This window comes from Chelonia mydas, chromosome 1, assembly GCF_015237465.2.
Source record: "Chelonia mydas isolate rCheMyd1 chromosome 1, rCheMyd1.pri.v2, whole genome shotgun sequence".
Taxonomy (NCBI): Eukaryota; Metazoa; Chordata; order Testudines; family Cheloniidae; genus Chelonia; species Chelonia mydas.
Genome location: NC_057849.1, coordinates 166150946 through 166165882, shown reverse-complemented (window position 1 = coordinate 166165882; position 14937 = coordinate 166150946). Strand labels below are relative to the sequence as shown.

The window sequence follows — 14937 nt, the reverse complement described above, 5'->3', positions numbered from 1 at the left end:
ACATCTAATATTAAGATATCTGAGGGGAATATGAGCATTTCTAGCACTTATATATGTAACTTTTATTTAATCTGGAAACACCCACAATGTGCTTTTTCTTTCCAAAAGAAAAAGAAGGGGCAGTCCTTCCCTAAAGAACTCAAAATCCAAGACAGACCAACTGACAGGCGTAGTGGTACAATCTTCCATGGAATCAAGAGAGGTAAAAGTGGTGATTGGCCACATCACGATAGCGTAAAGTTATGTTAACAAACAGATAAATAGTCTGTTCCTCACTGAGGACAACTGTGTCTGTCAGGGGAAAACCCATAGGGTGAAAACACTGGCAAAAACTCCTATTTGACTTCCATGGGGCCAGGATTTCACCCTTAGTTTCTTCAGAAGTGTTAGGGGAAGTATATCTAGCTTAGCTAAGTTGAGCTGAGCTAGACACTGGCAAATGTGATGGCCATGCATTACTAACTAAGCTAGAAATATGTTAATTTGTATTATAATTCATTGCTAAAATAACAGTACCTGTGAAATTCTCTTTTCCAAGTTTTTTAAATACAATATGCCTCATTTCTTGGACTTATTACGTGGACTTAAATTATCTTTTTTAAAACTAGAAAGGAACAGATTTTGTAAACCTGTCAATATTTCACAGTAACTGGAAGATAACTCACATGATCAAAGATCTAAGAGTTCATGTAGGTTTATATTCATCCTTGAATATAATTTACATTGGATATTTATTGGGAAATTAACTTAGTGTATACACGGGGAGAGTGGGGGACTTTCAGAAGTCTGAGGGGATTTGCTGGATCTTAGCAGGCTTAAACTTAGACTGCAGAGAAATCAATTTTTCATTGGCTCCTTAACTTCTAACCAAGGTATGCAAACAACTGCAGATGGAAAGCAATTCTAAATGGAGAGAAACTGCTAAAATAACACTTATTCTTTTACACAAATATGCAATCCACAGGGAAATTCAGAATGAAAGTAAGAAGTCTCACACTTAAATCATCCCCCATCACACCAGCAGGATAAAAGGATGTCTGGATAGACAGCAGTTTTGCATATACTATATCCTGATGATTACTTAAACACACCTCCAGAAGGGGGAGGTGCTAGATTGAAATACCAAATTATGACTTTAATGCTGGATTTGCTTTCACTTGTTCTTTCTTACCATCACTCAACTTCATGAATTACTTTTTCAATGGTTAATTAAAAACATCTCATGCAGCTGTGACAATGTTGAGAAAAACACAACGTAACAGTTCATTTAGAATCAGTCTGTCACATAAACGCATATTTAATTTACCTGACAGATATCAGTGTCTGTTTGAAAAATTTGTATTCTGATGTGCACGTTAAATCTAAACTGGTTTACCCAATACATTGTAAGGGCTGCTTTGGATAATAGTGAAGTATATTGTCTACCAATACCACAAAGGAATAGCATTGCATTCATGTTAATGTTTGCATTTAGGGAGTTAACACTCCCAGGCCAAATGACTAACACGCAGAATTTCTGATCACCAGTATTTCAAAAATTAGATTTACTTCCAGCTAAAGCAAAGCAGTATTAGCATCTGTAGATTGGCTATTCATTAAACAATGATCAAATTACCAAAACACCCAAGTTAAAATTGTTAGATCAACCATGTGCCACATTATCCAGAGAACGAGAATCTCCTCTAAGGGTCAGTCCTGCAGAGCATTCTTGGGTGGTGCTCAGCATCTCACATCTAATGGCTACTCCTATTATTTCAACTATTCATTATAGTGTATCTTAAATCTCTCTACGGGGGTATTTTTTAATCCCACATGTACTATGATTAATTATTTGTGAAGCAACAACAACAATACGAATATTCTTGTCTATAAAGACCCTTCAATACTCCTTAAAAGCTATAAAAGATTTACAAAGTAAACACTGAAAGTGCCACAACAGACAAATGTAGCATGTATTAAAATGCCCAATAATCCAAAATTAAACAGTGTCTTAGTCAAAGCAGAGTTGTTTGTGCATCTTTATTAGGAACTTATTAAAAGAAATAAGAACCACACATCTAGATGCAATTTATCTGCCCGGGGAAGCAAGAGTGTCATCTTCAAGTAGCATCTATTATTCTTTCATAAATGCTCATTTTTCTGTTTCAATTAACCTGGACTGAGTTTCTCTCACTAAATTGGTGGAGTTTATGTTTCCCTTTGTTAATTCATCTCAACACTTACATAAGAAGAAACTTAAGGGAAGTGAACAAGAAAGAGTTTTCTAGATTTCTGATTAATGTGGCTCAGGCACCTCGACAAAACCTGGCCTTTCTACCGCCCTGGCAGTAAAATGCCCAATTATTTTTAAATTTAATAGATTAGATAGAAATTATTTAAAATTAAAAACATGAAGAGCATAGGACTGTCTCAACTGGTTATTCCAGGAGCTACGCAAAGTACTCCTTTAGAAGCTTTCACTGTCCAGTTTCAAAATGCTGAGCGCATGCAGAATGCACCGGCAATAAATACTGGAAAATATTCTAATCAGTAAAATTACATTTATACTTATACCACAACGTTTTATTTTTAGTATGACTCTAGGGTAGTGTGCTTATTCATTTTGATGCTAGCAATTAAAAGCTGCTGTTTAAGTGATTTTAAAATGTACATACTTCTCACACATTAACCCCATTAATTTACTGAATATCACTTAAATGTTGTTTCAGAGTAACAGCCGTGTTAGTCTGTATTCCCAAAAAGAAAAGGAGTACTTGTGGCACCTTAGAGACTAACCAATTTATTTGAGCATGAGCTTTCGTGAGCTACAGCTCACTTCATCGGATGCATACTGTGGAAACTGCAGAAGACATTACATACACAGAGACCATGAAACAATACCTCCTCCCACCCCACTCTCCTGCTGGTAATAGCTTATCTAAAGTGATCATCAAGTTGGGCCATTTCCAGCACAAATCCAGGTTTTCTCACCCTGCTGGAAATGGCCCAACTTGATGATCACTTTAGATAAGCTATTACCAGCAGGAGAGTGGGGTGGGAGGAGGTATTGTTTCATGGTCTCTGTGTATATAATGTCTTCTGCAGTTTCCACAGTATGCATCCGATGAAGTGAGCTGTAGCTCACGAAAGCTTATGCTCAAATAAATTGGTTAGTCGCTAAGGTGCCACAAGTCCTCCTTTTCTTTTTACTTAAATGTTGCTTTTTTATAATAAGGGGAGTAGATGAAATTCAACACTGAGATTTATGATGTAGTCAGGATTCTCTGTCCCATTAAGGAAGCCAGGCAGGTGTGGCAGACCATTTCCGACAATCAGAATGTATAATTTCCTAATTAAGTCAGAAAGGCCAAGATTTTCAGGGCACGAATCAATCATCACAAACCAACTCACTTCAAAACACTCTGGGTGGGGCCTTCTCTCAGTGATTCTACATTACCTTCATTTTCAGTGTTGGCTGGGACAGAATCAACACCAAAAGGATGCCATGGCTGAAGGTCATCTAGGCTGAATTCTCCATCAACTGGAAGAAGTTCAACTGTGGTTTTAGTTTCAGTCAATGAAGGCATGAGGGCATCATTTCCATAGCTGATCCTGGGCTCACTGATCATATTGGCCAAGACATCATCAGAGTAGTTTTGCTCTTTCTGAAGCAGTTCATCTGAAAACAAACAAATAAAATATGTTAATATATGACGACTCTATTTCAATTTTCCTCTCATAGGAATTTATAATAGCAGCTTTTATTTTTTGTAAGAAGTTTTAAGAAAAAAAATTAAAGGAACAGTTTGGCATGGTTAACATTTTTCATGCTGCTCGGTGAAACGTTTTCCAAATGCCTACAAGAAACATTTGATACCCAGTTTCCCTACCCAGAGTATCAAAGCATGGGTCAATATCCCTTCATTCTGGGGCATCTCATTCCTTTTGATGAACTTGATTGTTTTGTCCACATTTGGGAAAAGTTAATTCATGTCAGTTGTCATGTGTTAAGGTGGGCGGAAACTATGAAGGAATAGCTTCATTCTTTCCTCTTCCAGTCGCAGCACATCATTATCTCTGCAATGCTCTTGATCTCTCTCTGCCCCCTAATCTACAGCCCAATACCACTTATTGCATAAACCTGGGTCTACTGGGACACTAAACCAACTTAAGGAAACAGCTATTTCTTTAATACAATGTGGATACTTTATCCAAACTATTGCAATATAATTATAATCTCAACAATCTCAAAGTAGTAGATACCTACATTATCAACCTATAGTGTGAACCTATAGAAGGTTCTATAAAACATATTGAATATAAACTTATGGCCAAAAAATGAAGAAAATATATGAATAATACAGTACACTCAATCCTCTGCAGAGATATCATCATCATTAATTAGCCAGATACACATTTGTAATATAGTACCTATTGTTTTTGGATTTGAAAAACTTAGGAAAAGAGAGGAACAGAGCACTTCATAGTCCCATATTTTAGGGACATATTTTAGCTGTTTTGCTTCCCAAGATGCTAAAAATTAGTTGGATAACAACACATGACCTTTCATGTCTCATCACAGTAATTCCTTGTAAACACTGTTGTGTCCCGTTGCCTCTGGGTGAGCAACTGCGCCCTGCCTCACTTTACAAGATGTGGAGGAGGACGGTGGCCCATGCCATAAACTCAGCATATAGCCCTCCAACAGTTAAATAACAACTAACTCAGACTCTGGCTGTCTGTGCTTTTAAACAAACAAACATATCCACATATACAAAAGACAGGCGCTTGGTTGCAGCACTTTAAGCCAAGGGACTGACCTGGCCTTGGAGTTCTGGGTTAACATCGAAGCACTCCCCTTCTGTCCCAGTCTCACCCAGCTCTACCCTCAGCGGGAGCAGCAAGTCTTCTTAACTGTCCTGCTATCTCCCTGTTGGCCCGTATACCTTCTGGCCCTTCTGCGCCTCTGAAGGACTATATCTCACTGGCCAAAACAGATTTTTCTTAAGCAGGAAGTGTCAGGACACCAATGCCTCCAGCAAGAGGCTGAGATGGCCTGAATGATTCTGTCACACTCCCATTCTCTCATCTCCCATTCCACTGACTGTTTAGGATTCACTCTCTTGCATCATGCATCAAATCTGATTGCAAAGTCTTTGGGTACGGCCATGTGAAACGTACCTGTATTTTGAGGAGCCTGGCATACTTTTGGGCATTTTAACAAACAGCTGCCAAGAAGGAAACTTGTTAAGAATTGCCAATAAAGTGGCAGCTAATTAATAATGCTGTTTTGAAAACACATACTTTTTTCAGACACAAGTGACTGTAAAGGTTACGCTCAGAGAGAAAAAAAAAAAGACAACTGGTGATACAATAACTCTCATTAAGGATGGCCTCTTCATTCCCTTGTCAATACAAGCTACTGAATTTTTGTAGCTATACACTTACATTTGAAAATTGTGACGTTATAGAAAGTCAGAAATCTCCGTTATGCTGCCAGTCCCTTTAAGTCACTCCGAGGGTGCCAAAGGGGCTCAAGTCTGTCCATAATTCACCAGGGGAGAATTCGCCGTGTGGAAGGGAACTACCTGCCAGTGTAAAGCTGGAACAGTTGGCTCCTGATCCATCCAACCTCCTGCTTCGGTAATGGACATTAGGGAAGAGAGAAGACTGCTTCATTATGCCAATCCTCCACTGGCATAAGGGATTCTACGCTAGTGCAGAGATGCCGACCTTGCTCTGAGACTTTTAGAGATTTTTATGAAAAAAAATGAGAGAACTTAGGGAGTTTTCTTGGACCATTCTCTCCCCATCTCTGCCCTGAGGAACCAAGACCTCTCCCCTTTCTCTTCCCCTCTCTGTTTATGGCCAGGGAGGAGGGGTATCTGCGTGTTCCCTTTAGACCCTGGCGGCCAGACCCAAACATGGAAAAAGGGAAAAGCTGCCCTTCTGTGACACCGAGGGCTCTTAATTACCTTGGCGGGACCTCTTTCCTGGGAAGATTGTGCTGGCCTGCTCTAGGTTCCAAGGATGAGTTAACGTAATCCAGCAGGGTCCACACAGGGCTGTTACAGCCTGTGGGTTGGGCCATGAATCCAGCAGTGCCCCAAGCCAGCAATGAGGCATCTATGGTGATGGTTCTTCTTTTTGTGTTGCAGCGGGCGGCATGTGAATGGGGTCCTCACATAGGCCTTGTGGGGATCCTTCCATCAATTCAGGGAGTCGAGAACCTTCTGTGGAATAGATACCCTTTTGCTCAAGCTGTGTAGGCGGTCCTGAGCCAGGCCTGGAGACATCTCGAATGCAGTCTGGCATGGGGTGTAATGAACATGCAGGCTGCCACGTGACCTAGCATCTGCAGGAAGGCCCGTGTTGTGGTTTGAGAGCTCCTCTGAAGGGTAGAGATGAGGTCGGTCATAGTGATGAATCTGTCTGTAGGCAGGAAGGCTCTGGCAATTCTGGAATCTGGGGTGGCCCCCATGAATTCAATGCGTTGGACAGGTGTCGAAGTGGACTTTTCTGTGTTGAAGCTCAGTCCAAAGGAATGGAAGAGGGCCAGGGACTTGCAGGTTACAGACTGCACTCTGAGAAAGGACCAACCCTTGAGGAGCCCGTCATCAAGACCATTATCCCCAATTATCATAACAGGGCCATCACAACCAAAAGCACTTCGGCAAAAATTCTGTGTGCAGTCAAGAGACTGAGGGGGAACACTACATATTAACAGTGATCATTGCCAATTGTGAATTGTAGAAAGCATCTGTGAGCAGGATGCATCACTAGGTGAAAATAGGCAGCCTGAAGGTCAAGGGCTATGAACCAATCTTCCGGATCTAGAGATTGTATTATTGTTGCTAACTTTAGCATCCTGCACTTCTGTGTCCAGATGAATGTGTTCAGAGTTCTGAGGTCTGGGACTGGCCTCCATTCTCTTTGGGTACCAGGGAGTAACTTGGGTAGAGCCACATCCTGATGAAGGGAGGGACTGAACTTGGTGACTCTCGTGAGAACAGTCCCTGAAAGAGGATTAGGGATGGGGCGAATGGGGATGAAGAAGTGAATGGCACAGCCTGATGTAATGACTTCTAGCCCCATCTGTGTAATGTGATCTGCTCCCATAATGGTCTGATATAGGGCAGAGGTGAGGGAGGAAAGAGTGGTGGAAGAGGTGGGACCAGAAGGAGTAATTCATGGCTCTCAGCCAAAGTATCAAAAGGACAGAGGAATTTTTCCTCTGGTATCTAGGCCTCTTCCTGGGTGGTTCCACACCCCTCTGATATCAGTATAGGCTTGGACAGAATTTGATTTTTTTTTTTTTTCTTTTGTAATTTTGATGGATATCGATTTTTATTTTTAAGAATTTTTTTAATTTGTATCAACTTAGATTTTCATAGTGGTGTGAAATTAGGTAGGGGACTGGATTATTTAATGGCAGTAGATGTTGAGATTCAAAAAGCTAAGCTTTAGTTATTTGTAACAAGCCTAATTCACAGAATTTTGCCTATAAAATCTTCAGTTCCCACCACTAGGATGTTAAGGCTAAAAACAAAATCTTGGGCCTTTGGTTACAGGTACTGGTTTGTGCCGCTAGTCACGATGGTCCTGGAGGCTGCCCTGGAGCAGACGACAGGATGTGTGTGTCGGGGGGGGCGAAGGCATGAGCTGTACTATTAGTGCCGCTGGATGAGCTCTCTTGGTACCTGGCAGGAGAGAAAAAAGTCAGGTTCCTCAAGGATTTGGAGATCCTTTGAGAGCAGGAATCAGTTTGGTTCCAGTGAGGTAGGTTGCCGGATGACCGGCTGTGACGTAGTTATTGGTACTGGGGACAGTGTAGCTGGCTAATCCGCACACCCCTTATACTCCTGGCTGCTACCAGGATTGATACTGGGGGAGCCAGAACTGATGCCAGTTTCTTTGAAGAGTCTTTGTGTATAAAGGGCTATGAATTGGGTCCAGATGCTGGTGCTAAATAAGGCTTCATTGTGTGGGAAGAACTCAAAGCCATTTTCAAGGGTCTGAGAGACTCATTTGGGGTGGGGAGGGGCAGTTAGCAGCCTCGGCGGTACCTGCACTGGGACGCGAGGTCTCCTTAGTACCTGACCTTTGGGGCAACTTCCCCTTCCTCTTTGACTCTCCATCAGGGGACTTGTGTCTTCTTTTTTTGGAATGCTTCCAGGGTTCTGAAGCTATCCCTTGAGACTTGCTTGTTGGAGCTTGAGCTGTGGAGATCACCAGGGCATTCAGATCTATATGCAGGGGTGAGGTTGGGCTCTGAGTCGGTAGCAAACCTCAAGCAAACCATAACTTGAGCCTGTCTTCCCTCGGCTTCCTAGATCTGCTCTTGAAGTCAGTGCAGACCTTACACTTCAACAGAATATGCACCTCCCCAAGGCAGTGTAGGCAGCTGATTTGTCCGTTGCTGAGGGGAGAAGACCTTTTGCAGGTCTAGCAAGGTTTAAATCCCGGGGTTTGGGGCATACCCTGAGCAAAAAGGGGGCTTCAAAGAAAGGAACCAAGGTGGGCAGGGAAGCCACTGGAGAAAAAGAATAGTTGGAGGTCCCGCCGAACACACAGAAAGAGTAAGAAAATATTAAGAAATAAGACAGAGAAGGGCAAAGAGTTAGCAAAACTAACCAACGGACACTGCAAGGGTCCATCTCAGGGTGCAAGTGTCCAATAAGGAACTGGAGTGGCGCTGGGTCCACCCATCTCAGATCAGAATATAAGGACATTTAGGGTGTAGTCGTGGACCAGTGGACTCTGTTACTGAAAATCTGTGATCAAAGGTGCAAGGGTACGCAAGTGCAACTGAAGTGGAACAGCCATAGTGACATCTACTCAAAGAAGAGCTCAGGATCCTAAACCAATGCTCAGTCCACTTGACCATGGTGTCTGCCTCTCTAAAGAGGTTTACTGTTACAAAGGGGGAGGAGCATGTGAAACAGCGACAAACACACTGTACAAAAATCAGAAAAAAATTCCCAACATGCCATCAACAGCACCTTAAAAGAATCGGACTACTTAAGCTGCAGAAGAAAAATGGAGTTTCCGTCCCTTGATTTAAATCTCTGGTTTTGGAGTTATAAAACAACTCAAACTGTCCAAACTTTAAATGACAAAGAAATAGTACAGTTCCCAGAGTCTAGAAAGCAAGCATAGTGAGGCCTGCCATTGAACTGTCAGAACTGGGGCAAACTTTTTGGTTGATTCCTTATCCTAGAATTGCATGAACACTGCTATCTTTCAACATTTTTGTGAGAATGGAATTCAAATGAGTTATCTACCCTGGCAATATAGCAAACCACTAACTTCTACAAAGACTACCCTAAAATGTCCAGTTATTTATACTGACTGCCAAATTTCAGGGTCTTCTTTCAATGCTAACTTTGCTCAAATTATTCATGGCTTTTGATACTATCACACACTGTTATTCTTCAACAGAGTGTCCTCCATTTTTTCCAATCCTTGATTTTCCACTTCCCTGCAAAGGATAATTCTCTAAATAAACTCGTGGTCAGGGGGACACAGCTGGAGGCCAGAATGTGCATTCAAGTGCATATCAGCAGGTTTCTGTATACAGTGACTATCTTCATTATCAGAGCCACAAAAAAGATAATTTTCAGGCTGTTCCACAAGACCTCATCTCATATCAGACCAAGCAGACAAAAAACCCAGACCAAAATCCTTTAATAGATGTTCTCTTTCAATATAGCTCATTATGTCACTGTATCGTATAGGACTCATACAAAAGATAGCATTTTGGTACATATCGTTTTGCATTGTGAGAACGTGCTCAGAACTAACCACAACTCTGAAAATAACACACATCCAAAATCAGTGACAGAAGAACTCCCAGCAGCTCAGCGTTTGGATCAGATCCAATTAACATTCTACAAATAGGATTCTTATCTAGATCTATGGAGAACCCCCCAGTAGCAGGGCAGTTACCCTGCTCCGGCCCTGAAAGGGTTAAAGCCCCTGGGAGAGGGCTGGGGCTGCAAGAAAAGGCTAGATTGATTGGGGAAGCAGCCACTGATGGGGCCACACCCCAATCAGGCCACAGCTGGCCCTATAAAAGGGCTGTGAGCCAGGAGCTCAGAAAGAGACTCTTTCTCTAGCTTTTGAAAGAGGGGGACTGGCTGCCTGGGAGAAAAGGGTACCTTGAGTTGAGCAGGGTTGGGGGAAGGCTAGAGGAGCTGGGGAGCTCCAGCCTGGAAAACCCCCAGGCTGCAGGCCTTGCTAAAGGCCAGGAAAGGTACTGGAGCTATAGAAGTGTAGCCTGGGAATAGGCAGAGGCAGCTGATCCAGACCCCCCTTGCCAATGATGAGTGGTTTACAGACTTCAGTCTGCCCCAGTGAGCGGGGGCTAGATGGTGACTGGCAGTAGCCACTGAGGCAAGGTGGGGATAGAGGGTTCCCCTGGGTGGGGAGACCCAGATTGTGGGTTACTACTGGGGGCAGAACCCTGATGTAGAGGGGCACCAGTGGTCCAGGAGGGACACAGGGGCCAGCAACAGGCAAGACACCGGCCTGCAGAGGGTGCTCTGGGCTGGAAGAGCTAATTCCCAGGACGACCAGCAGGAGGTGCTGCACTGGCAAGTCTTGCTCTGCTACACTCCCATTATACTATTTCCCTTCCCCCAGGTAACCACAGGCCTGGGCTCACTGACTCCTTCTTGACTGAATGGGAGGCTCACACCTGCTTTATCATCTTAATTGGGCATCTGGCCATCACAGTCTTTCCCATCCTCTCGCCTGCTGTTTGTGGGAGTTCTCCATGACCCTCTCTAGAACCTATTCCCCCTCCAGGAAGGGAGAAAGAGGAGAGGTGTGGTTGGGGAAGTAATCAGGAAGCAAGCACCAATGTCTGTCTCTCTCCAAGTGCTCCCTTTGGTCCCCCCCCCCCCCCCCCCCCCCCCCACTATAATGAGCCAGGAAGAGTGGCAAATAAAAGAAGGGAGAGGAGAACAGTGAAATCTCTGCTGTGGCAGCTTCTAATAGACCGGAGTTTGTAGAGTGGATAAACTGCTCTGATGCCTATGCGGCTTTGTCTCCACTAGAAAGGAGTTGCCAGTATAGCTACACCAGCAAACCCTCCAAGTGGAGATGGAGCTTATAGGAACAAAAGAGTTATTTTGCTGGTATACCTTATACCAGTTCCCCAAACAAAATAAGCTATACCAGCAAGATGACTTTTTTGCCAGTATAACTGCATGTATACTAGTTTGCCCCTGGCATATCTATGTCAGTTACAGGTGTGGATTTTCCCCACACTTCTAACTGACACAGCTACACTGGCAAAACTTTTAAGTGTACATCAGGTTTCAGTCCCTGGGACAGAACGGCTGCTCAGGAATGTCAGGAATCCATTAGTCTCACTCCAAACCATTATTTTTACCTATTGTGGGTAAGAATTCATTAATTAAAATTTCTGAAGGGTCCAGGTTTAGTACTTAGTGATACTGACTCAGTGGAAAGAAAGTGTAACAGAGTATAGGCCATTCTGGTAGTATCACTATGTAAGGGATATTTGTCTGGTCTTTACTTAGGTAGCAACTATAAACGTAGCCATTTTAATTTTAACTAAGCTTAAAGGATTTTCCCCCAAGTTAAACAGAGTATATTTTTGCCCAGCTAACTGGTCCAATAACACCTTAAAAAACAAAAAATATCACCCTCTCAATATGAGAAAAAACTCTTCTGTGCACTACCGCTTTGAGTAACTCCATAGACTCCACTTGTCTTTCACAGACTTGCAAACACTCCCTCATAACCCCTGTTTGTATGAGACAATTGTAACAATTTAACTGTTACAATTGTTAATTGTAACAATTTAACATTGGTTTAGAAATGGGTTTAAAGAAATTAGTGCAATTGTGGATGCTCTTACTTCAGTCTGAGAGTGCCTTATACTGGTTTAGCTTAAACTACACTGATATGAGGCACTCTCAAACTGAAATAAGAGTGTCCATTCAAAAAGGATGCACTGATTTAATTACATCAGTTTCTAAACAAATTTAATTAAACTGCTACAATTTATTGGCCTTATAGGGAAACCAAAAGCAAACCAAATATAAGTATAAGCATTACAATGCCTTCTTACTGACATTTGGTTTGGAGAGTGAAATAAGTTAGTCCAGCAAAAGCATTTTTTGCCAGTTTAATTGTGTGCACATTGTGGATTTTGCTGGCATAGCTATGTTGTTAAAAGAAAACAATACACCGCTATGCTAGCAAATTTTTTCAGTGTAGACTTGGGCTTCAATAGAAATATTTTTGTCTTAATTTCACACTGCTCAGTAAACAAAAGTGTATCACATTAACAAATGCAATGCACATGCCCAGATGCATTTCACAGTTACATTATATGCACCTTATGAATGTTTCTCAGTAGAATTTACTTGAGATATAAATAGACACTTGAGTACGGACTTCCAAATTATGAACTGTAGAATTTTATCAGTACGGAGAAAAATGTGAAATTAGGAGGACTTAGGTTTTTGGATCAAAATGTGCTCTGCGTATCTCATGACAGAAGCCTAAATAGTTAAGTTGCAGTTAGACATGTTTTATTTGAAATTGAGCATTTTCCTCTATTGTTAATAGCTCCTGAACTGTCTCCATTTCATATTGAACTCAGTCTGTTTCCTCGTACATATCCAGGCAGGTGAAACCAGGCAAAACCCCACCAACCCAAGGTCTGGCATGATTCATCCAACTTTTCCAAGGCCCAGTTAAGTAAATCAACTCAACTTCTGGTTTCATATGTAATGTCTTTCATATAGAGAATAACTACACTGCGCTAAGTAAAAATGGTTACATCAGTAACACAAAAACTATACCAGAGATTTGTAACAAACTCTGCATTCTGAACCCAGTTCAGCAAAAAAAACTTAAGCAAGTGCTTAACTTTACCCATGTGTTGAAGTCCATCCTTATTCTGAAAGCACGTAAGCACAATCTTAATTTCAACCACATACTTGAGTTACATTGAAATCAAAGTTAAATATGCACTTGTATTTGCTTAATTGGGTTCTTTAAGATTCACTGTGCCCTTAATATTACATACTATTAAGTGTGATCATTACACCATTATCAAACACTACAAAAAACAGACACTCAACTACGCTCTGTTCAGGGTTGAACTAATTCTGTTTTATAGTCAGAGTCAAGCTCTAACCTGCGCAAAGCTGACCAGAGCTTCATTACATGTGACCTGACTACTGGAGGGAGCAAGAATGGCTATTCTGCTTGAGTGCTTTGATGGTAACAGATATTGAAGTCCAGTACATGAGGAAGGAGAATAAGCACCAGGAAATAAGAGAGAAACGAAAATGACTATAAAGGAGTGATGTTTTGGATCATTACTGTGTAATGTTGGAAATGGGCCCAACTTGTAATGTTCAGATCCATTTAAAAACTTCTCAGAAATTCAGGGGTATTGGTCTCCTGAGTTTTGGCTCAGGTCCATTACCATATAAAACAGTGTTTTGTTTTGTTTTTAATCCTTTTTGGCTGGCAAAGAGTTATTTACACTGTCTTAAATGACTTGCCTTCAGTAAACTCACTTGTTTTATTCCAGGAATCCTGAAAACAGAAGCTTTGCCGCCTTATTAGAACAGAAGCTTTGATGATTATAACAGAGAAATCTTCCAGATGAGTCTGCAAAGCTACTGTGCTACTACTTATACTCTTATTTGCATCAGTGCCGATGTATAATCTTGAAAGAAGCCAAACTCAAGAGTTGTGAAAGACTATTTTCCACAGATCTCAGTTGCTTTTTAAGGGTCTCAGCTCCTCACTGAGAAGACTTACATACTACATCAGTAAAAGATTTCAGATGAGAAGATCTGCTGGATAACTGCCAAAGCTAACTATATGAATAAGAAATCTTCTACTCTAATAAGGTAACAAAGCTTCCGTTTCAATATGAACATTCTGAACATTGCAGGTTGGGCCCATTTCCAAGACTATACAGTAATTGTCCAAAACATCACACCTTTATCCTCACCAGCACCACCACTCGTTTCCTGGAGCTTGTTATTCTTCTTTATGTACTGGATTCTGTTACCTCTTACCATCCAACTGCACAGACAAAAAGTCATTCTTGCTCCCTACAGCAGGTGGGTCACATTTAATAAAATTCTGGTTGGCCATGCCCTGCAGATTAGAACTTGACTCATGCTATAAAAAGGATTATTTCAACCCCGGACAGAGCATAATTGTATATTTCTGTTTTTTGTAGTGTTTTTGATCAAGTTATAACGATCACACTTAGTAGTATGCAATATTAAGGGCACAATTAACAAAGCACAAGTGCATATTTAACTTTGATTTCAATGCAACTTAAGTATGTGCTTGAAATTAAGCTTGTGCTTATGTCCCTTCTGAATAAAGATAAATTTCACCACATGGTTAAAGTTAAACACATGCTCAAGTTTTTTAAGTCAAAGGCAAAGATTTATCAGTTTCAGAGAGACATTTTGTTATGGGAATACCAGTCATTTGTTTCCATTTTTTTCAGAGACTGCCACAAACCTCAAGTTTTGGACTCCTGTCTAATTCTAGAAGTCTTCTATATATTTATTACTCTTGCCTTAAATGAAGGAAAACTGCAATTATTAATTATTATCCCTTAGTGAGCAACCTATTAACTATTGTATCACGGTGTATGAATCTACATATACATATAGACCATCAAAATACTTTTACATAGATGTATGAATGCAAGTATAGCATTTAGTTAATATTCAACTCTCTGGGGTAAAATTAATTACTGAGTTTTCCATTAGTTAAGGCCAAGAGTATTGCAGTTGGCTTGTAGAATAAGACAAGAACCTAAAACCTGAGGTTTGTGGCTGTGGATGGAAAAACTAAAATGAATGACTCTGCTCTGTCCTTAACATACTTCAAAGTTTGGCTCGAGAGCTCAATTTCGTGACTCAGGCCCCTTCATCA

At 41.3% G+C, this 14937-nt stretch overlaps 1 protein-coding gene across 7 annotated transcripts in view; it reads right to left on the bottom strand.

Moving 5' to 3' along the window:
* The window catches only part of LOC102936614 (amyloid beta precursor protein), a 301370-nt gene that overhangs the window by 27748 nt on the left and 258685 nt on the right, over positions 1–14937 (bottom strand). For all 7 annotated transcript variants that reach the window (XM_037905593.2, XM_037905604.2, XM_037905609.2 and 4 more), the window contains one exon: positions 3437–3658. In XM_037905593.2, the coding sequence (XP_037761521.1) occupies positions 3437–3658 (222 nt within the window). The remainder of the gene's footprint in view (positions 1–3436; positions 3659–14937) is intronic.